Genomic DNA, 23,276 nt, shown 5'->3' with positions numbered 1-23,276 from the left:
TGAAGTCAGTGAAGGGCCCGCCATGCCCTTCTAGACTAATTATCCACAGGATGATGGAAAGAGCATTGCCTTTGGAGTGAGATGACCTGAGTTCAAATCCTGCGACACTCTGGGCAAGTCAGCTGTCTGGGTCTCAGTTTTCTGACTCGTAAAATGAAACGATTGGACTGGAAGGTCTCTGATAGTCTCTGATGGACTGGATGGTCCTTTCCAGCTCTCGAGGTATGATGCCATGGTGTCACTGCCTGGTCCTTGAAACCATGAGACACATCCCAGCTTTGTAGTGCCATCCCACACACACTGGGGAGTCTGGTCTCAAGGAGACACACGCACACTCACACGTACACACACATCCTATTGTCCACAGACATGAGGTGGAGAGGAAAGGATGGGACTGGGGCACAAAGCAGGGAGAAAGGGGCTGAGCCCCCTTCCAGCCTGGGTTCAAGGCTGCTTCTGATGCAAACTGACTGTGTGACTTTGAGCAAATCCCTTCACCTCTTAGTGCTGTGAGTACTGTTAAGTTAAAGAGAAGGTGCCAGCCTGCACTGGTAGAGACTTTCCTCATCTAGGAGTTCCCCATACCAATGAAATCCCAAGTCCAGTCTCCATCCCTAGTAGTGCCTGGTACACAGTAGGTCCTTAATAAAAATTCATTGAACTGAATTGAAAACACACACACATGCGCACATACACAAGGAAGTACACACATACACCTGGGCTGCCCTGGTCCACACACGTGCACATGAGACAGTCTGCTCCTACCCAGGAACATGCATATGCACACACACATACACAGAGGACGTGTGTTCAGGGAGGAATGAGGAGAGAACAGAAGGAGTGGGGAGACTGCTTGGTCCCAACTTCTCCCCCTCCTCTACCCCCCAACAGTACGGGGGCTGTTAGCTCAGAGTCCCCAAATGAGGTAGGTTATCATTGCCACAATGGTTGGAAGGGGGGATGGTGGGGTGGTGATAAACTGTCTTCCAAAGCAGCCCATTCCCCCCATTAAAAAGTCAGTGGAGAACATTCCAGATTTGGGCAAATCCCACTGTCAACTTCTGAAAAAAAAAATCTACTCTATTCTCATCTCTTAGAACCCACCCTTGGGTGGGTTGGTGGAGGGGCTGGGGGTAGAAGGTTCCAGGTTCCAAGGGAGCCCAGTGGTCTAACTACTCCTCTTCTGAACTCTGTGACCATGGATGCCAGCTGGCTAGACCTCAAGAAACCTTTCTGGGCAGCAAAAATTCTGCTCCTGAGACCATGAGCCTGGGGGGTGGACAGTTTTCTACACTGGCATGGTTTGGGGAACAGCGGGTAGAGTGCTGGGCCTGGAGTCAGGAAGCCCTCTGTCAAATCTGGCCTCAGACACTTACTAGCTGTATGACAAATCACTTAACTATCATCTGCCTCAGTTACCTCATCTGTAAAATGGCAATGATAACAGCACATACTTCACAGGGCTGTTGTGAGGATAAAATGAGATAGTATTTGTAAAGTGTTTTAGAAAACCTTAAAGTGCCATATAAAATATTAGCTATTAATATTATCCTTCCTAGCGGCAGGAGCATCTATGGATGAGATGAATTACATACACTTCAATCCCAGAGAGAGAGAAAGAGAGAGAGAGGATGTGTGAGAGAGATTGAGGAGAGAGGCAGAGAGAGAGTGAGAAGGAGGAAGAAGGAATAAAAACCCACAGCCTCCCCCTTCTTCTGTTCTCCTTAATGCTGAATTATTTACAGGAACAGAAAACAGATCCAGCCATGTAATCTTTTGATTTATGGAGCCCGCTGGGAACCCTGACACTGTAATCGTGGTTCTCTGGCTCCCCAGGTAAGAGGCCTGTGCCAACTTCCCTCCCTCTTCCCCTATTCCTCTACTGCCTCATGTACTCCCCCCATTCCCCACCCCTTCCCCTGCTTGCCTCCAACCGTCTTTCCATACTGGGCAAGAAGGGATCAATCTGGGGGCCCCCTGGAGGCAGTCTGACAAATGATTTACCACAAACTGGGCCTCCTACATCCCAGGAATGCTGAGGACACGGTATACCTACAATAGTCTGGTTTAAAGTAAGCAGCTTGAGGTGTTTACAGATGGATCAGGGTTGGAAGAATGAGGATAAGGAAGAGACAGAGGATCACAGATTTAGGACTAGAAGGGAACTTAGAGGTCAATAAGTCTCATTCTTTCATTTTACAAATGAAGAAACTGAGGCCCAGAGAGGTTAACTCTGGATTACATAGCTATTAAGGGATCCAAGGGGATTTGAACCCCTGATTTCAACTCCTTTGCCCAATCTGCTGTAGTGTTAGTTTCCTAAATTAAGAAAGGAGAATTCTGTCCTTCTATATCTATGGTAAGTAGTTCTTTTCAATAGGACTTTTCTCGTATTAGTCCCTGGAGTGGTGCCAAGCCATCTTTCCCCCATTATTCATATATCTAAAAGATCACCTCCTCCAGGCAGCTTTTCAAGATTCATCAGGAAAAAAAAAACCCAAAACAATAAAAACTAATAGTTTTTCCCCAACCCAAGACAGAGGACACGCAAATCTCATCATTCCATCCTTCCCTCTCCCCATCAGGATACTATTGTGTCCTCCAACACTCCACCCAAAATGGATTTGTTCTTGAGTATTATCTAATACTAATTTAACCCCCTTTGGCTCAGGTCCCCTCGGACTCCTGTCTCCCACTGGGATACTTGCTCCTTTGGGGGGCCTTGAGGGACACAGTGCCCACCTTGATGATGTCCTCATTGTTGGACTCACACTCCACCAGCGCCGAGACATCCAGAACCAGACCCGTCACCTCAATAGCAATGACCTTGACTGGTATGGCCACGGTCCGGCCAGTCAGGATGGCTGTGTTGATGATCTCAGTGTCCTGTGGGGGAGGGGGGATGGGGACGATGTTTTTAAAAAGGAGGTTGTTACGGCTCTATCCAGACCCCAGCCTACTCCATTTCTTCTACCGTCCAGGAGAAGAAAAGTGTCTGTCCTCCTCGTCTTCCCTTCTGGCTCTTCCTCCCCCACCCTCAATGCTCCTCCCCCCTGTTCTTCACTCTTCAGATGAGGCGTAAGTCAAGCGTGTCTATCCCCTTGTACCAACATGCAGGTTCAGATCCACATCCATAGGTAAATACGCTCAATTATTCCTTCATTATATTAGAAGTATCCTTCTAACTGGCCTCTCAGATAAATGGGCCATTCCATGACCCTTCCTCCAATGGACATTTGCACAAGTATGCCTTGGGTGTGTCCTATCTGCATCTCCACCTATTGTTCCCATTCAGGTGCCACCTCCTCCAAGAAGTGCTCCCAGATTTCCCCAGCTGAAAGGGATCCTTTTCTTCAAATCTGCCTGGATCACTTGCTCTGGATCTCCCTCTAAGGCCATTTCCAGATCTAAGTCCATAATTCTACGATCCTTTGCCCTCAAATTCTGCACGAATCATTCCTATGTCTACTTGTTGTTCCTTCTGTACTAGAGTGTAAGCCCCTTGAGGCCAGGTATCATGTTGCTGTTTTTTTATCTTTGTACTCTTAAAATCTAGCAGAGTGCTCCTTACATGGCAAGGGCTTGATAATTGCTTGTTGAAATGAATTAATACTAAACATCGCTTTCAGATATTGTCTCACAAATTCACTCAGTCACTCCCATACTTAGTATTAACACAATCACCCTCTTCCTCTTCTCTCTGCCTGTCTCTGTTCCCCCCCACCTCTCTCTCTCTCTCTCTCTCTCTCTCACACACACACACACACACACACACAGATTTAGACAGAAAAGACCTTTGAAGCTATCTAGTTTAACTTTCTAATTTTATAAATTCGGGCCCAAAGATTAAATGACTTGCCCATGATTAAACAGGTAGTAAGTGGCAGTCAGGATTTGAACCCAGGCCCCCAACTCCAAATACAGTGCCCTTTCCACTGTACCACACTGCCTCTATGACACGCACCCACTCCTACATACATAATCATATGCACACAGTTACACACATACATTAGTGAGTGTAAATATGTGATTACACAATCGTATGCATACATCTGCTGATCAATCAATCAACCAATTAATCAGCAAGCCTATACCAAGCACCTCTTCTGTATCAGCACTATGATAGATGTTATCGATACAAAGACGGGAATGAAACAGTTCTTGCCCTCAAAGGACTCACAGTCGTCAGGAAAAACAATGTGAACATATGCAAATACGTATGAACCATGGGCAGGTACATCCGCAGCAGAGGGTCTCCAGGGAGACCTCTCAGCATTACATACACAAAGTCCATCACAGGCTCTCATGCACTCGGGACATCCCTCACCATAGCCAGGGGCAGAATAGCCTGCACATCCCTCTGGATGACGGTCAGCTCAGTCACTGCCCTCTCTAGGTCGGGCAAGGGGCTCCTGCCCCGGTAGTCGATGTGCCACATGATCCGGCGCTTCACGGACTGGCTGGTGAAGTTCTCCATCTCAAAGTCCAGCTGCAGGATCTCCAGGGGTCCCTCGCCCTCCCTGCCGGGTATGAAGGTAGTGGCAGCAGGAGGGGTGAGCAAGAAAAGCCGGGGGCTATTCCTTTCTGGTGGGATGGGGATCCCTGAGAGCAGTCTAACTGGTGGGGAGTCAATCTCCCTGACCCTTGAGAAAGACTCAATAAGTGGGCCTGGAATCCCTCCAATCCTGCCCCCCTCGCCCCAATCCTTGGCCTTACCAAAGTTTGCCTAGCTCTTTAATTTCCAGTATCTACTGCACTCATGCCCACTTCTTCTCACCTTCCAGCTGGTGCTGGGAACAGAAGCTTCCCTGTTGGCAGCCAGGATTTCTTGGTTCTGCCTTGATCTGGCCTTCATTTTTTTTTTTCCCTTCTAAAATTCCCTCCCCTTCCTGTTCTCTTCCCCAAACTCCCTGAGGCAGTGGGTACAGGATGAGAAGGGTCAGCAGGGGGACCACCCTCTGGAGGGCTCAAGATGGCTGTTGGGCTGACCTGGGAAGCAAGGGGGCACTTTGAGCTCTGGACACATCCACGGTGGCGGTTGAGTGCTTTCCCCCTGTGAGCAGTTCTGAAGTCACCTGCCACTGGCCACTTCGGGCCTTGGTGCCCAGTAGGGTAACTCCCTTCTTGGCCTTCACCCTGAGGACGAAGAAGGAAGAAGAGGCTAGGGGTCATGGTGGGACCCAAAGCAACACCATCTGACATGGAACCCTAGTCTAAGGCATGGTGGTGAGGGCAGGATGAACTAAGCTTCTGCTTTGGGTTCGGAAGTGTATTCCCTATGCCTGGGGGAAAGCAATCCAATTAACCTCTTTGTGAAGGGGAAGCGCCAGGCGTCTGGGGAATTCTCTCTCAGTTCCAAGGGTCTGGAGAATGTGTTCCAAATACTTGGCTGTTTGAAGCAGGATCTGGTGAGCTTCCTCACTTTCTCACACTCAGGTGTTAACTATCTTGTTAAAGTGGGTGCGTTCCAGAGGTAGCCCTATTTGCAATTCAATTCAACCAACACCCACTAATCACCTACTGTGTTCTAGGGTACTCATCTAAGTGATGCAAGGATGAATGGGGCTCATTTCCTGCCCTCAAGGAGTTTAAAATCTTGTTAGGCTAGCAAGGAGAGGGTAAGCTTGACCCAAAGGAGTGAATTGCTAAAGGTGGTATCTCAGGCACAGACTTGGGTGTTTGGGGTGTGAGGAGAACAAAAAATGTGTACTTCTCAGTGAAAAGAGGAGGGCGCTGGAGTCAGAGAATGTGCATTTATATTCTAACTAATCGATGTTGTGAAGAGAGCTCTGGGCTTGGAATCAGGAAAACCTGAGTTCAAATTCAGCCTCAGACACTTACTGGGTATGCGATCTTGGGCAAATCACTTAATCTCTGTTTGCCTCAGTTTCCTCAACTATAAAATAAGAATCATAACAGCACCTACCTTCCAGGGTTATTACAAGGATCAACTGATATAATATTTACAAAATATGCTCGGCATAGCATCTGGCACACAGCAGTCACTTAATAAATACTTAGTCCCTTTGCCATTTACTACCTGTGTGACGTCGGGAAAGTCACTTAAGCTCGGTTTCCTCATCCAAAAAACCAAGGGATTAAACTCTAATGTCTCTTCCAGTTATAATCTCCGATCCTTTCACCTCATGTAGACATCCTCATGGGACTGTAATCTATTCATAAGGGCAGTTCAGTTTGGGTTTCCCATTTTCTGGAAGGCTCAGAGTCTAGGAAATTATGAGATTTAATGGGACTACATTGGCCTGCAATGAATCTATAATACATTTGAAGTCGATGAAGTGTGGACCATGCACCAACGAGTTTTCAATTTGCTGAGACGCTCCCTGGAAGAGGCACTGGTGCTCAGTCTGGGAGCTAAAGCCTAAACCTCACTCATCCTCTCTTACCTCCCCTTCTTCTCACCTCTCTGGGGACAAGGAGATTCTTGTGACCTTTTGCTAGCCCATTCTGCCAACAGAAGTCAATGTAATCAACTATGCAACTTTCCAATGGAGCTTAATGAATATGGAGAGGGGCTTTGACCTTGGCAGCTAATTCACCTATTGGAACCTGGGAGAGGCAGGCAGGAGGGAAACTTTCCACACTGGGGTACCCTATCAACTTCATAAACCCCAGGAGTCATCCCTCTTGCTTCCTCCAATTCCCCCATTAACAACAGCTAAAGGGCCCAGTAGATAAAATGTAGGCATTGAAGACCTGAATTCAAGGTGAGCCTCTGACACTTACTAGCAGGCTCAGTTTCCCCATCAGTAAAATGAAGATAGAACAGCACCTGCCTCACAGGACTGTTGTGAGGATCAAAGGAGATGATATATATAAAATAATTTGCAAACCTTAACGTTCCATATTTATTATTATTGTTGTGGTTGTTGTTGTAATTATTATTGCTGCCAGCATCTCTCAAATTCCCCAACCTGGACCTTCCTGTCCTTAATCTATTTTTTTCTCTAGGAACCCTAAACAAAAGGGCAAGGGATGAGTCTATGAGGTATAGGGGAAACAGGTAGGATCATTCCCATTACACTGGTGAGAACACCGAAGCTCCAAGGGTGAACTGACTTGGCCAAAGTCAAGGTAATGGTGAAGCAGGGACTAGAACTCAGGCCCGGGAAGGGTCAAGCCCAGCCTTTCCTGAAGGTAGTAGGAAGATGGAGACATTTGGTGAGCTGGACCTCTGTTGGTTTTTACAAATCCTGGATTCAAATCCTGCCTGTGACACATTAAGTGGGTGACCCTGGGCAAGTCCCTTAACTTCTCTGAGCCTCAGTTTCCTCATCTGTAAAATGAGGGGCCTGGGCTAGATGGCCTCCAGGGTGACTCTAAATCTATTATCCTAGGACTACACCCCGAGCTACTGACGCCGCATCCCTTGTACCTGAGGGTGAAATGTTCCACACTGGGGCTGGAGGAGGAGGAAGAGTTGGGTGCCAGGTAGAGGAGGATGCTTAACACCTCCCCAGGTTTCAGGGGTCGATCTGGGAGGCGGATGATCAGGTTGCCGTCCAGCCGGTGCTCCTGGAGGGCCCGCTTGGGCGGGGGGCGGAAAAGACTGATGCTGCCTATTCGGAGGAGCGGGTACTGCGTGGGGCCCTCGGCGCGGGCCCCTCCCCCTCCCCGGCGGGCCCCCTCCCCACCACAGCCCCCATTGGCATCGGGGGAGTGTAGTCTATAGTAGAGTTCGGCTTGCTGGCTTTCCCCGCCAGGCTCGGGCTCCAGGCCTTCAGGGGGCTTGCGGCGGGCAGGAGGTGGTGCCGCCGGAGCAGGCGGTCCGAACCAGGCCAGGGGCAGCTCGGCCCGGACCAGGCAGGTGGCCAACCCTCCGCTCAGGCGGCAGGAGCTCTTGACTTCGTGCGCATTGCGGAAGGCGTGCAGGCGGACGCAGGGCAGTCTCTCGGTGGCCCCAAAGTCGTCCCAGTCCCGGCCGGCCACGTAGAACAAGACCTGGGCCACGGGCTGCGAGGCGGGCACCCGAGGGTGCACTATGAAGGCCCGGACCTTCCAGTTGACCGTCAGCCTCTCAGGGATGTCCAGAGTGCTGGCGGGCTGTAGGAGCTCCCGGGCCAGGACCTGGCTGGTGCTGAAGGGTCCCAGGGTTACGTTGAGGATGGGTAATTCCTTCGTCTGGAAGACGACGAAGGGTTCAGAGCGCTGCAGGGGCGCCCCGCCGCTGCTGTTGGCTGCAGGTGGGGGCGGCGGCTGCACCTCTCGAAGGAAGAAGGCCAGGCGGGTGTGCGACAGTCTGTAACTGACGGGCAGCACCGGGGCAGCATGAGCCTCCGGGGGCATCGGCGTGGCCGGGTGGGAGGAGCGGCCGGAAGCTGGAAAGAGAGGACAGAAAGAGAGGGCAGATCAAGGAGCTGCGGGCACTTACCTCCCACTGTCTCTGCCCCCCGCCCCCATTCCCTGAGAAATGTCTCCCACAGGCCCCGATCTCCTCCCCCCGGGGGAGGCCAGGGGGGGGGGGGGGGGGGGGGGGGGGAGTGTAATCTTTCAGCAATGAAAAGCATTATGAGGCAGGTAGGGAACCCGGGGCCTCGAGGTCACATGTGGCCTTCTAGGTCCTGGGGTGAGGCCTTTTGACTGAGTCCAAGTTTTACAGAACAAATCCTTTTATTAAGGGGATTTGTTCTGTGAAATTCGGATTCAGCCAAAGGGCCGCACTTAAGGACCTAGAGGGCCACATTTGCCCTCGAGGCCACCCCTGGATAACGAATGAGAACCTTGGGAGCCAGGAAGAGCTGAGTTCAAATCCTCTTTCCCATATTGGCTGTGTGACCCTGGACAATTCACTTAATCTTTCAATGCTCTAGGCAACCCTGTAAAACTAAATTTCAGAGATGATGCCGACCTTCATTTGTAGTGGGAATCCATTCATATGGGGGTTGCTTGTCCCAATGAAATCCCAGGGCCAATCCGTGGCCCATGGAAGGCATTATTTCTAATTTCTAAACCAATCATTCTAACACCATCAAACAAAGCACACAAAAGTCTCCTAAGTAATCAGACCTGTGGTTTCCTGTGGTGCAAATAACGATGATTCAGAGGGCCTGGGTTCCAATCTTGGCGAAGTCTTTTATTCCCTATGTGACCCAAGGCAGATTCAGTGAAGGGTTGATTAATGTTTCCCAGAGATGTTGGAAGATAGCAGGATAAACCTCAGAGAAGCAAAATACGTGCCAACACCATGTTCCCCGGGAGACTTACGAGGGAAGGTGGGAACCATTGTTGAGAATGCTGCCTAATGTATTTTCCTACTATTTGGCCAGCATTTCTATTTTAAGTAAATTATCTCTTTTTGCAAGACTTACATAATGTACAACCTATAATTAATGTTGTCTGCTTGGCGGGAGAGGTGTTCAGAGAGGGAAAAATAGGGGTTTTTAGCAAGAATCTAAGTAGCTCTGAACCCAAACTGGCCACGAATACTCAGAGGTAACATAAACGGGTGTTACACTTACAAATGAAATTTTCATTCTTTCTCTTTCTCTTAAGATTACAGAATCTCTCTGTCTCTAGGGGCTCCCCGAACTTGGGTTTTAAAGTACTCCTTACTTATATCATCATTTAGCGACAGCTTGGGAAGGCCATTTCCCCATACCCCCTCCTTCCACCCACTCTCAGCAGGTGGGTATTAAAGTAGAAAGACCAGAAGACCTGAAATCAGAAAGACCCAAGTTCAGACACATGACACATGACCCTGGACAAGTCTCTTAAACTCTATATTTTATCTCTTATTCCCATTTTACGGTTTCTTCATATATAAAATGGAGATGATGATAGCACCTAATTCACAGGATTGTGGGATCAATTGAGTTAAAACAGAAAGAGATTTGCAAATGTTAAAGTACTACACACATGCATAGACATGCTGCCCAGTTTGTCCTAGAATTTAGCCCTTCCAAATGACCAGTTTAGGTTAATGGCCTTTTCCCTGGATCTGAGGCTCAGCTCTTTTGCAGGGCCAATAGGCACAGGTGGGCAGGGGCAAATGGAAAAGCTACGTTTTCTGAAATAATAGCGATGGTCATCCTCACGGGCATAGGAGAGTCTTTGGGAAATGGACCTAAGTTGGGGGGAATCACGAATAGCATGGAGCCCAGTGGGAGCAGAGCCCTTAAGCACCCACTGGGGCACTCAGCCCTTCAAGCTAACCACCCTAGCACTGGTGCATTTCAAGTTAGACCACGCAGCCTCAAACACTAGACCTACAAACCAAATATAAAACAAGGCAGTTGGAATATGACCTCTGACGTTCCTTCCAGCTCAAAATTCTGAGATCCTAACATGTCTATAGAGATGTCCTCTGTCCTCATTGTGAGGATAGCTGTGGCTGAGACTGGAGTTAGAGTGAGTAGGTCCCAGAGCAGGGTATGTGTGTGTGTGTGTGTGTTTGTGTGCGTGCGTGTGTGTGTGTGTGTGTGTGTGTGTGTGTGTGTGTGTGTGTGTGCGTAGATAAAAGAAACTTCCAATCCAAGAGGTGCTAATAGATAATTTCTTCATTCAGCTTAACCCTTGTCTCCTGACTCCTGCTTTTAGTAACATTTCCAAGGCTGAATTACTTGAAGAAACACACAAAGGAAACATTCTCTCAATAATTAATTCAATCAGCTTTCATTAGTTGTCCACTATGTCTCTGCCCTCAAGAGGTTTCAATCTGGGGGGGAGGATGGCAAGAATGTTTAATAGGATCAATAAATGAAAATAAATTGAGGAGTCAGGATGCATTCTGCTCTCCTCCCCAGTGACCCAGGTCTGATGCCCAACCTGGGGATTATTGGGACCTGACACATCATTGCTCATCAGGAATGCAGGGAGTTTCAGTGCTCAGGTGACTATGATCTTGCCACCATGGCCATACAGCCTTCCCTTTTTATTTCACCATTATGTGTGACCTTCCTCCATTAGAAAGTAAGCTTCTTGAAGGCAAGGGCATTCCTACCTCCTTTTATTTGTATCCCCAGTGCTTAGCATAGTGCTTAGAACATAGTAAGTACTTGATACAGGCTCCATCTACCTACATTATCACCTACCTACATTTCCCTCCTTCCTTCCTTCCTTCCTTCTTCCTTCCTTCCTTCCTTCCTTCCTTTCTTTCTTTCTTTCTTTCTTTCTTTCCTTCTTTCCATACATTTATCTATCCATCCATTTGCCTGTATGTTCATCCATCTGACTGTCCATCCATCCATCTATCTACCCATCTATCTATCTATCTATCTATCTGTCTGTCTGTCTATCATCTATCATCTATCTAATATCTGTTTGTCTATGGCAGAGAGCAGGGGTCATGACCTGAGGACCCACATTCCCCTTCTCCTTGGGGGCTAAAGGGAACAGCTGCAGTAACATAGCAGGCACTTCTTGTTTATTAGGGACTCTGACATCATACCTGGGGGGGGTAGAAGTTAGGAGAGAGGAAGTTGTCAGAATCAGTGACCCTTCCCCACTTCATCCACCCACAGGGGACCCTACAGCTTGCTAAGTGGCACTTAGCTCTCCTTAGCCCCATCCCCAGTTCCCAAAGCTCTAGTCTGACCATCTGGATGCCTGCCAGGCCTGTCTGAATGAAGGGAGGGAGGGGATGGCCAGATGGAGTCAGATCCATCTGAAAGATGGGAAAGAGTTGGATAAATATACCTGGCCTTCCCCAAGGTTGGAGAAAGGGGTGGGGAATGGCACACACAGGGCTGGACCTGAGTGCCTGTGTGTATGTGTGTATGTGTGTATGTGTGTGTAATACCACAGTAACAGCACAGGAGTGAGGAGACCTAGGTTCAAGTCTCATCTCTACCACTTACAAGTTGTATTACCATTGACATGCTGGGGCTCTAGTTTCTCCAGCTGTACAATGGGCATGATAAGATCTGCCCTTACTACCTCAGACTTACTGAGAGGATCAAATAAAACAGTGTCTTGTGATGCAGTGAAAAGTAAGATGACTTTGGAATCCAAGGTTGTTATTGTCATGTCAGACTCTTCATGAACCCATTTTCTTGGCAAAGATCCTGGAGTGGTTTGCCATTTCCTTCTTTAGTTCATTTGACAGATGAGGATCTGAGGCCAACAGGGTCAAGTGACTTGCCCTGGGTCATACAGTGTCTTAGGTCAGATTTGAACTCGGGTCCTCCTGACTCCAGGCCAGGCTCTTTAATCACTTCACCACCTAGCTGCTCAGAGCCCTGTCCAAGAGAACAACAAATTTCAAAGTTGCCCCCTGTTTATGCCCCTCGAACAGTCTTTGAATATGAAAAAGAGGACAAGACTGGACTGGAGTATCAATGAACAATTATAACTGCCTGCTCTGTCCTAGGCACTGGGCTAAGTCCTGAAGGAAAGAGAGGGGAAAAAAAGACAATCCCGGCCTATAAGGAGCTTACACTCTATTGGAGGAGATGGAGATCAAAGTCAGAAATGATATGTATAGGGGCAGCTAGGTGGCACAGTGGATAGAGCACCGGCCCTGAAGTCAGGAGGACCTGAGTTCAAATCCGGCCTTAGACCAAACACTTGACACTTACTAGCTGTGTGATCCTGGGCAATTCACTTAACCCCAATTGCCTAAAAAAAAAAAAAAGAAAGAAATGATACGTATACAGAGCATTAGAGTATAAGGTAGAGTGAAGGATGTAAAGGAAATAGTCTAGGAAATTTCAAGGAGGAAGAGAATATTTTCAGTTGGGTGTTCAGTGAAAGGTCCATGGAAAGGGTAAGACCAGAGAAGTGCCTTAGAAGAAGAGAAAGATTTTGACAAGTGAAAATGGAGATCTGCAGCCTGGGCCTGGAGTTTCGTGGCGAATGCTGGGGGCTGGAGAAGCACACTGAATTCTAAGATGGCGGAGTGGATAGAGAATTGGCCTTGGAGTCGGGACCCTGGCTACATCCCTTAACCTTCTCAAGGAGATTAGCCTCTGATGACCTCTGAGGTCCCTGCCAGCTCTAGTTTTGTGACCCTGTGGTCTGCCTTAGCCTGACCCAACCTTCAATGGAAACACCAGTCTTCAATCACCCAAACCTGATATCCCTTGTCTGCTCTCTTAATCCTTCTCTCTCCCCCATCTTAGCAGTTGCCAAGTCCCTCAGATTCTCCCTCAGAATCACCTCTCACTTGTGTCCCTCCCCCCACACCCACATAACCACCATCCCAGTCCAGATCTTCCCCATCTTCTCACTTCTTATAATTGCCTTTTAGGGTGGGAGAGGAAAGGGGGAGGAGAGATTCATATATAAACACATACATGGTCATTTCAGGAAAGAGAAATCACTAGTAGCTGCCAGGAATCAAGCATGACTGGGATTCTAAGATGTGATAGGGAAGAGGTAGAACATTCCAGTCATGGAGCACAGCCTTTGCAAAGGCTGGGAGGTGAGAGACAGAGGAACATATGTAGGGAACGGCAGATCAGTCTGGCTGGAAGGTACAGTCAGAGTCCATATTAATTGACTTGCCTGAAGTCATTGGGCAAGGTTGTGGTAAAATCAGGCCTCGGGGCCATGTTTGGGAAGTGTTAAGTGAACTCTTTTTTTTTTTTCCTTTTCGATGAGGCAATTGGGATTAAGTGACTTGCCTAGGGTCACACAGTTAGTAAGTGTTATGTGTCTGAGACCGTATTTGAACTCAGGTCCTCTTGACTCCAAGGCCAGAGCTCTATTCACTGCACCACCTAGCTGCCCCCAAAATGCAACCTCGTGAACTCTTAAGGAAGTAAAATGGTGTGGTGTAGTAGGTGGAGAGCTGGTCTTGAAACTAGAAAGCTCCAAGTTCAAGCTCAGCTTTCGACCCAACAGAGCTGTGGGACCCTGGGCAAGTCAATTAACCTCTGAATACCCTAAGCCAGAGGTGTCAAACTCACATAGAAAGAGGGTCACTAAGCCAAACAATCAATAAACATTTATTAAGTGCCTACTGTATGCCAGGCACTGTGCTAAGTGCTGGACCCTATATAAAGATCTCCAATGGACTTAGAAAACCACACAATAACACGTTCTATTGTATTTGTATTTATTTTGTTAAATATTTCTCAGTTATATTTAACTTAGTTTGGGGATAGTACTGGGGGTGTGTGGTAGATAAATTTGACACCTCTGCTCTAGACAAGTCTCTAAGACAATTCGAGGCAGAGAAGGTGCTGACCTGTATTGATAGAAAGAGAAAGCTTCCCAGCCAGGAGTGCCTGACACTGATGAAATCATGGTCCTCGTCCCTATCCTAAGTACCCGGAGGCAGAAGCCTGAACTGTAGGAATTTGGGAGGTTTCTACCACTTTCTTGGCATCTCTTTGCACCAAACTGGGAAGAGAATCTAGGAATCCTGATTCCCAGGCTAGTGCTAGCCTAGGCTACTGCAGTGTTTACCAGCATCCTCTTGGGTGGCGTGTGCTTGTACATGTGTGTATTTGTGGGTATAAGCATGTCGGTGTGCATGTGTTCACATAGTGCCTTGCACACAATTGGGACTATAAAGTTTTTTTTTTTTTAATGAATGGAAAGACGAATGAAAGAATGAATGGATAAATGTACACACTTATGTGTGCACGCCAGGCTACGTGCCATCGTTCCCACTCCCTGTATCTCTGCATAGAACTTTATATAATAGTTCTCCAGTCATCAGGGCGCCTGGAAAGGGCAAAGAGAGAGAGAGCTGGGAAAGAAAAATCCTCTGAATGTTTCATAAGGTCAGATGCGGAGGAGGGAATCAGCCCAGACACAATAAGAACAACAGCCAAGAGTGTGTGTGACTGTGTGTGCACCTCAGACACACACAAACACAGAGGAATAAACAATCTCTCTCTCTCTTTCTCGCTCTTTCTCCTTTCCTTTCTCTCTCTCTCCTTTCTTCCTCTCTCTGTCTCTCTCCTCCTTCCCTCCTTCCCTTCCTCTCTCTCTGTCCCTCCTCCTCCCCTCTCCCTCTCTTCCCTTCTCTGTCCCTCCTTTCTTCATTTCTCTTTCTTCCTCTTTCCTCTCCCCTCTCTCTTTCTCTCCCCTCCTGCTTCCCTTCTCTCTGTTCCTCTCCCTTCTTCCCTTCCTCCCTCGTTCTCTCCCCCTTCCTCCTTCCCTTGCTCTCTCTTTCACACACACACACAACAGATGCATTCAAATACACCTCCCTTACATTCAAGGATTACACAGGTAGAATATAATTTGCTTCTCTAGGAACCTTTAAGGGGTATATATTTATATATTTAGAGCTGGAAGAGATTCAGAAACCATTTATTCTGACATCCTTCCCCATTTTACAGATAAGAAAACCTAAATCTGGGAGAGATTAAGTGATTTGCCAAGATCACATAGGGCGTAAGTCACAGAACCATGGTTTTAGAGCTAGCAGGGTCCTTTGAGTCCAATTTCCCCATTTTATAGATAAGAAAACTTGGCACTGAGAAGTTGGATGACTTGTCCAGAGCCACACAGCGGGTGAAAAGAATCCAGATCTTCCTGACTCCAAGTATGCTGCCCTAGTCCTTATGCCACCTTGTTGACTCTTTTGGGGGGGAGGGAGGGGCAGCAGTCAGAAAAAAGATTCTAATTCACTTCTGACTCCCAATCCAGCATTTTCTACAGTGGAGGATAGACCTCTGATTCTTTGCATCTTTCCTCTTTTCTCCACTCGAAACCATCACCTTTGTCCTAGCACTTACCACCTGAGCCTAGAATGAATATAATTGCTTCTTAATTGGCTTCCCTATCTCAATTCTCTTCCTTCTCCAATTCATCCTACATGTTGCTGCTAAAGTGATCTTCCAAAGAGATCTTCCCACAGCACAAGTCAGATGACCATTCTTCAACTTAATAAACTCCAGTGGTTCCCTATTACCTCCAGTATTAAATACCGACTCCTCTGTTTGCTCATTTTAAGCTATTCACAGCTTGGCTCCAAATGACCTTTCAAGCCTCATTATACATTAGCACCATCCATACCCTAAAGTCCAGCCAAACCGGCAGGAATACTGTTCCTGGTACAAGTCATTCGATCTCCCCTTTATGTGCCTTTGCATCATCTGTCTCACATTTCTTCTGGAACGCAATCCCTTCTCACCTCTGCATCCTAGTTTCTTTTAAGACTCAGTTCAAGTTCTGGGGGCAGCTAGGTGGCACAGTGGATAGAGTGCTGGCTCTGGAGGCAGGAGGACCTGAGTTCAAATCTGACCTCAGACCAGACACTTGACACTTACTAGCTGTGTGACCCTGGGCAAGTCACTTAACCCCAATTGCCTCCCCCCAAAAAAGACTCAGTTCAACTTCTACCTCCTAAAAGACACCTTTCTTGGGCCCCTCAATTACTAGTGTCTTCCCTGACATTACCTTTTTAATTTAGTTTTATATATTATATATATATAATTTAACATATTTAATATATTTAATATATCTAATATATACCTTGTATCTCTATTTCTAATTTATATATATATATAATTTAATATATACCTTGTATCTCTATTTCTCTTCTATCTCTTCATATCTGTATCATCTATATCTATATCTCTGTCCATGTCCATGTCCATGTCCATGTCCATGTCCCTGTCCCTGTCTATGTTCATGTCTATGTCTGTATCTACATCTATGTCTATGTCTATGTCTATGTCTATGGTTATGGCTATGGCTATGTCTCTATTGCTATGTCTACGTCTCCGCTGATAGAATGTAAGCTCCTTGAGAGCTTTACTTTGGTCTTTGTATTTCCAGTTCCTACCATAGCGCCTAGAATACAGTAGATGCTTAATAAATGCTTTTTGATGGATTGATATATGCTTTAGGAGCAGTCCAGCCTGCAGACAGATGGATGACCTTTGTTCCTTGGTAATTTCTGAGTCAGAAGGACCTAGGTAATTTCCGGTCACTAGCTCCCCAAATGAGTAAGATCATTGTGTTACATTTGGCTTTGACAGTGTTCTGTAGAAGGCAGTCATAAGAAATATTTAAGTAGAAGAGAGGGCTTCCGCTTAGGGAGTTTATAGTCTGATGAAGGATACATAGTCCCAGACATCAAGGGGTTCTCAGTCTAAAGGAGAAGAGATAATATTTGCCCTCAGGGAGCTTCCAATCTGAAAGAAAGATACAGTCTGCCGTCAGGGAACTCTCCCAGAGTTCCTTCCCTGTGAGTGTTCCCAGTGTGATAGAAACAGATGATCAATTTCCAGAAAATGCACATATTCAATAATCCTCCAAAAGGCAACAGGTGTTAAAGGTCACCCCAAGGCCATAGGCTTGAGAAGAAGTTAGCAAAGGAGGGACGTAAAGGGGCATGGCATCCAGGAGGGCTTTGCTTTGAGAGGCAGCCTGGTATAGTGTGGGTAGAGAGCTGGCCTCAGAGGCAGAGAGACCTGGGACCAACCTTGGACACACACTGGCTTTCAAAAACGTTCTCAGACCGTAAGTCGCAGAGAAAGGTGACAGCTTATATTAGTACAGGGTTGGAGTTTCTATTTCCAATGAAATCGTCATTCTAGTCTCTATCCTCATCCCTGTCTCGTCCTTGCACTAGGACCTGAGTCTTGGGATTGGCACACCACCATCTTCATTGGACAGCTGGTGGTGTGAGCTGATTCTGGTGGGAAGGTCATGGCTTGGCTCTGGGGTTTTGATAGGGAAGGATTTCTTTAAGTGATTGGAACCATAGAATTGGAAAGAAGGTACTGTGAAAGGAGTTATCTTTAATCAACAAGCATTTATTGGTCATCTCTTATGTGCCAGGCACTGTGCAAAGTACTGGGGAGGGACACAAAGAACGAAACTGGGAAAGGCTTCATCTTATAGAGGGGTTCTTCACTTTTTTGGTGTCATCTACCCTTTGGTAGTCAATCAGTCAATAAACATTTATTAAGCACCTACTGTGTGCCCAATGTTGTGCTAAGTGCTTAATACTACTATGGTTTGTTGCCTACACTCCTAACCAAAGGACATGCTAAATTTCAATTAGAGGTTAGTGAAAATAAAATGTAATTATTTCCCCATTCAAGTTCATGTACTCTCTGAGTCTATGGACCTCAGATTAAGAAGCCCTGATGTAGAAGGTGGCAGTTGATCTGAGTTTTTTCCTGATTCTTGCCACTACCCCATACTCCTACCTCCCAAATCAGGTCCCTGTCGTTGGGTGGGTGGAGAATGGATAGAGAGGAATCTGTCTCTGGGAGGCTGAAAGGAATCATAGATTTAAACCATAGGTATCAGTTAGCCTAGACCCTTCATTTTACCAATGAAGAAACTGAGATCCAGAAAAGTTAATAAGTAACTTAGCCAAGGTGACAAGGGCCAAAAGTGGTAGAATCTGGATTTGAATCTCAGTCTTTCATTTGTATTTACCTTTATTTATGTGCCTGTCACATAGTAGGTTCTTAATGAGTACGTGTTGACTTGACTCTTTTCACTGCAGCACTGGTGGGATGGGAAAGGGAGTGGCTAAGAAAGCTGCTGGTTCAAGGAAGAGCCGGGTGGACTGGCCAACGCAGACAAGCTTCTGACACGTCGAGTGTCAAATGAAAGCTCAGGAGAGAAGGGGAGGAGCTAGCTAGCTCTGCACAGGGAGGGTCAAGATCCCCATCCCAGGATGAATCATCACTTCCAACCAAACTCCACAAATCTCTCTCCAGCTATCCCCCACCAACCCTCCTCCCTCCCGCGATCAGAGAGGCTCCCTGCCCCAAACAGCCCAGCCAACAGCCTGCTCCTCCCCAAGGAGGCTGTAACCTTAAATTATCTCCTCTAATCGTCTGCTATTCTGGCTAATATATTAACTACGTGGTCAAAGCACAGGTCGTCCTGATGTAAGAAGTCATTGGCGGAGGGAGAATTTGCATTCTGTGGCCTGCAGAGAAATCCACTAATTCTTCTAAATTGCCCGGCCACCCCTCTCCTTCCCCTGGTTCTGGGGAAAGGCCGGGTGAGAGGGCGGGGGATTGTTTTGTTGGGAGAAAAGAGCCTTGATTTCTCAGTCTGGCTTCACTATAGATTTCTCAAAGCTCTCTCTTTCACCTGCCTGGGACTCCAGGTGGTACTGTGAAAGGAGTCATCTTTAAACAATAAACATTTATTAAGCACCTATTATATGTGCTAAGTTCTGGAGACTCAAAGACTAGACCAAGAGACAAGGGCACTGTTGGCTCTGTCCTCCTTAGGGGGGCTCATTCCTTACATCGAGGCTCAGGCAGGGGCCTGGAGACAGCCAAGTCTAAACATACTCACAGCTCTTCAGATGCTTGGCCACTGCCTGATCCCAAGGCACCAAAGGTGCAGCACCGTTTTCTCTCTGTCCCCACTGCCCTGCCTCAGAATGAGAAATGTCTACTTCTCCATGAGCAGACTCCTACGTGGACATTTTGACCAGTTGAGACCGTAAACCTCCCTGTTTTAGGGCTAATCCTGCCGTATTTGCAGCTATAAAGTTTGGTGGGTTTTGAGTTTGGTGGGGTAGAGGAGTAGGGGATTAAAAACCTGGCAGGAGATCTTTTTCTTTAGTGGGCACTCAAGGTCCTGCGCAGATCATGTGACCCTTGGACTCAGATCCAGGAGGTCGGGCTCCCAGCTTTTCTACTAATTGATTGTGTGACTTTGGACAAGTCACATCCCCTCTCTGGTCCTCCTTTTCAAAATAAAAGCAACAGATTAAATAGTCACTAAGGTCCCTTCAGGCTCTGGTAGTCTGTTAGCCTACGACTTACTTCTTTCCCTGTCTATAAAATTGGGGCTGGGAGGGGACTGGTGGTAGTAGACCAACTAGGTGACCTTTACGGTGCAGCGGCCTTGGAGTCAGAAAGACCTGGGTTCAAATACCGCTTCCTAGCTATGTGGGTCTGTGGAAGTCATTCAAACATGTCTGAAGGTCAGTTTTCTCATCAGTCAAATGGGAGAATGGACGAGATGGCTCTAAGACCCCTTCTGGCTCTAAATCTGCCATCTCGTGATCCTCCAGGGCAGAGGAGGGGATTGGGGATGAGCCCGGGGGACAAAACTCCCAGCTTCCTTTACTGCCACTTCCACTCGCTGATTTTGTAGACTATTTTCCAAACTGCCAGATGAGACAATGACCTTATCAGAGAAAGGGGTGTGATTTAACCCCCTCACCCAGGTTTCGTAGTTATGGAACAGGAGGAGGATTCCATTTACTTAGAATGCCCTCTTCCCATTCCGCTTCCTCCACTTAGCCAAATTCTACCCATCCTTCAATGCTCTGCTAAAATCTCACCTCTGTCGTGATGCCTGAGGGAGTGTATCCCTTCAGGTGATGGCATCAGAACTTCCAGATTCTTCATTTGAGACTTCTGCCAGAGAACCCGCTGCTGCCAGTGGGCTGAGGGCTGGAGACAGGCAGAGAGTAAGGGGGGAAGGGAAGGAGATGGCAGGAGCAGGAATCTCCTGCTTTTATGAGTTCTAATGAAGATCAGATGCTTCCTTTCTTCCCCACTAATTGCCCCCAAATTAAAACTAATCACTTGCAATTAAAAAAAAATTCTCGTTAGAGTTTGGTATTGCCTGAAGGCAAGTAGCATTGTAAGTAACCCAGGAAAGAGGTACCGAGGGAAGGGTTGCCTAGGAAGGGGGTATGTGTGTATGGAGGAGAGGGGGTGGTGTCAGGGTCTAACATAGCTGCACAGGAACTTCGCATAATGTGCTTGGAGATCTTCAAGAAGATAGAGCCATAGGCCCTCTTGGGCATGTGATCGATAATACATAATAACAATGATCTATCGCATTAATGAGGGTGATGAATATTAATAACAGTAAGCAATAAGAATAAGATTGATGATCAATGATGGTAATGGTAACAGTGATCAGTGAAATGAGGTGTAATGATGATAGAGACTTGGTATTAGTATCTGATCAACTGCCTTCTCCCGTGTCTCTAAGGTCCTCGGCAGGAGTAGGAGGGGGTTCAGGGATATATATGTCCAGACACAGAAGCACCTAGGTGGCACAGTGGGAAAATGCCCGACCTGGAATGAGGAAGACTCATATTCCTGAGTTCAAATTCCGCCTCAGATACTCACTAGCTGTGTGACCCTGGGCAAGTCATTTCACCCTGTTTGCCTCAGTTTTCTCTTCTGTAAAATGAGCTGGAGAAGGAAATGGCAAACCGCTCCAGTATCTTTGCCAAGAAAACTCCAAATGGGGTCATGAAGAGCCGGACGTGACTGAAATGACTGAACAATGCAATGCCCAGACACAGAGTTATTAGTGGGGACACTGAGGCATGAGAGATACCATGGACCCCCTATGCTATAAAAGGCATTGAAAGCCATAGGTTTAGACCTCAAAGGTCACCTAATCCAATTCCCTTATTGTACTGATGGTACGGAGGTTAAGGGACTTACCCCCGGTCACACAGGCAGACTCAGAATTTGACTCTGACCACAGATTCAAGACTCAGCAATGACCCCACTCTATCATGCTCTCTTCTCATGGTATGGTAGAAAGGCCACTGACCTGGGAAACATGAGATCTGCACTCAAATCTACTCCTAGCAGCTACCACTAACAAGTAGGGATAATCATGGGAAAGGTAATTTTTTTTGAGGCGGTCAGAGTTACATGACTCGCCCAGGGTCACATAGCTAGTAAGCGTCTGAGACTTAATTTGAATTCAGGTTCTCCTCACTCCAGGGCTGGTGCTCTATTCACTGCACCACCTAGCTGTCCCTGGGATCGATAATTTTGCAATTGTCATATGACCAGCCCTGACAGGCATCCTTCAAAGAAGTGGACTTGACTTTCAGAAGGTCTGAAGTCTTTGCCTCGCTAGACTTCCCAACCCAGTTGCTGGCTACGTCTACATGTCTGGGCAGTCTAGCACAACGGTGACAGCTGCCCGAGACACATCCAGGGGACACAGGCAGAACACACTCTGATGGTTTCCCTGACCAGAGGGAAAGAGAATACAAGGGTAAGCATGCCGTGGAGAATGGTTACTTCTCTACACTGAGAGTCAGTCTTACCTGACATTAAAATGGGCATTAAAATTGTCTTCAAGTGTTTGAAGGTCTTTGTGGAAGATGGAACAGTACTGTTCAGCTCAGTCACAGAGGGGAAGAATCAGGAAGATGGTGGATTCAGATTTGGAAAGGACCTTATTGGTCATCTATTCCAGTTCCCTCCATTTTATGGATGAGGAAACTGAGGCCTAGATAGGGAAGGACAATTTCCCAAGGTCATATAGGTATTAAGTGTCAGATTTAGGATTTGGACTCCAAATCCAATACACTTTCCACTGAGACCCAGCAGGGGAAATGTGTCATTAGAGGCAGCTAGGTTGCCCATTGGATAGTGCTCTGGGTTTGGAGTTAGGAAGACCTGAGTTCAAATCTGGCTTTAGACACTTCCTAGCTGTATGAGCCTGGGCAAGTCACTTAACTTCTGTCAGGCTCAGTTTCCCCATCTTTGAAATGGGAATAACAATAGCCTCTTCCCTCCACCCCAAGGTTGTTGTGATGATCAAATGAGTTAATAATTATTAAGTGCTTAGCACAGTGCCTATGCTAAGTGCTGTATTATAGTAAGCATTATATAAATGTTAGCTATTAAATTACAGCAATCTGAAAGTAGAATTGGTTGGCTCAGGAGATGGTACATAATCTATGACTAAGGGTCTTCAGGAGAAGACTGCTTGATCATTTGTTTTGGAAGTTGTAGAAGGGATTTTAGGTCAATTTGATTCAATTCAAGGAGCATTTATTATGATCAGATATCATTAGGGTCAGTGTTAGTCTTTTGTGTGTGGCATGGACCCCGTTAGCAGACTGGTGAAGCTTGCAGACTTCTTCTCAAAATAGTGTTTTAAATGTATAAAATGACTAGGCGTGGGAATGCACAATTGTGGTCCCAGCAACTGGGAAGGCTGAGGCTGGGGGATGATTTGAGCCAGGGAATTCTGAGCAGCAGAGGGTTAAACTGATTGGATACTCAATTAAGTCTGGCACCAATATGGCAAACCCCTGAGACAGGATTGTGTCTGTATAGGTGGGGTGGATGTGGGAGGGGCCAACTGGCTCAGGTTGGAGACGACGTAGGTCAAAGCTCTGATGCTAACAAGCAGTGAGAACAGGCCTGTGAGTGGCCCATATTCTGCCAGCCAGGTCAAAACAAGGAGACCAAGGGAAGGTCTCTAAAAAAATAAAAACACAAAATAAAAATGAATGGATGGATGAACGAATAAGACAAATTACATAGGATTACAAAGGGAACTGATTATATTGAAATCCAGTTATTAAAACATTTCTTTCTGTCTCTCTGTCTCAGTCTGTCTGTCTCTGCCTCTCTCTGTCTCCATCTGTC

General features: G+C 46.9%; 1 protein-coding gene across 1 annotated transcript in view; it reads right to left on the bottom strand.

Annotated features, from left to right (window-relative positions):
* LOC114043355 (transmembrane protein 132E) overlaps nucleotides 1-23,276 on the bottom strand; it is a 113,317-nt gene that overhangs the window by 6,835 nt on the left and 83,206 nt on the right. The window contains exons 2-6 of the mRNA XM_027862442.1: nucleotides 8,393-8,452; nucleotides 7,397-8,339; nucleotides 4,990-5,136; nucleotides 4,328-4,520; nucleotides 2,743-2,886 (exon numbers count right to left, since the gene is read on the bottom strand). Of these exons, the coding sequence (XP_027718243.1) occupies nucleotides 2,743-2,886; nucleotides 4,328-4,520; nucleotides 4,990-5,136; nucleotides 7,397-8,339; nucleotides 8,393-8,452 (1,487 nt within the window). The remainder of the gene's footprint in view (nucleotides 1-2,742; nucleotides 2,887-4,327; nucleotides 4,521-4,989; nucleotides 5,137-7,396; nucleotides 8,340-8,392; nucleotides 8,453-23,276) is intronic.

Source organism: Vombatus ursinus, unplaced genomic scaffold (genome assembly GCF_900497805.2).
Source record: "Vombatus ursinus unplaced genomic scaffold, bare-nosed wombat genome assembly UNPS02014768.1, whole genome shotgun sequence".
NCBI classification, from domain to species: domain Eukaryota; kingdom Metazoa; phylum Chordata; class Mammalia; order Diprotodontia; family Vombatidae; genus Vombatus; species Vombatus ursinus.
This window is presented reverse-complemented; position numbering and strand designations above follow the sequence as displayed.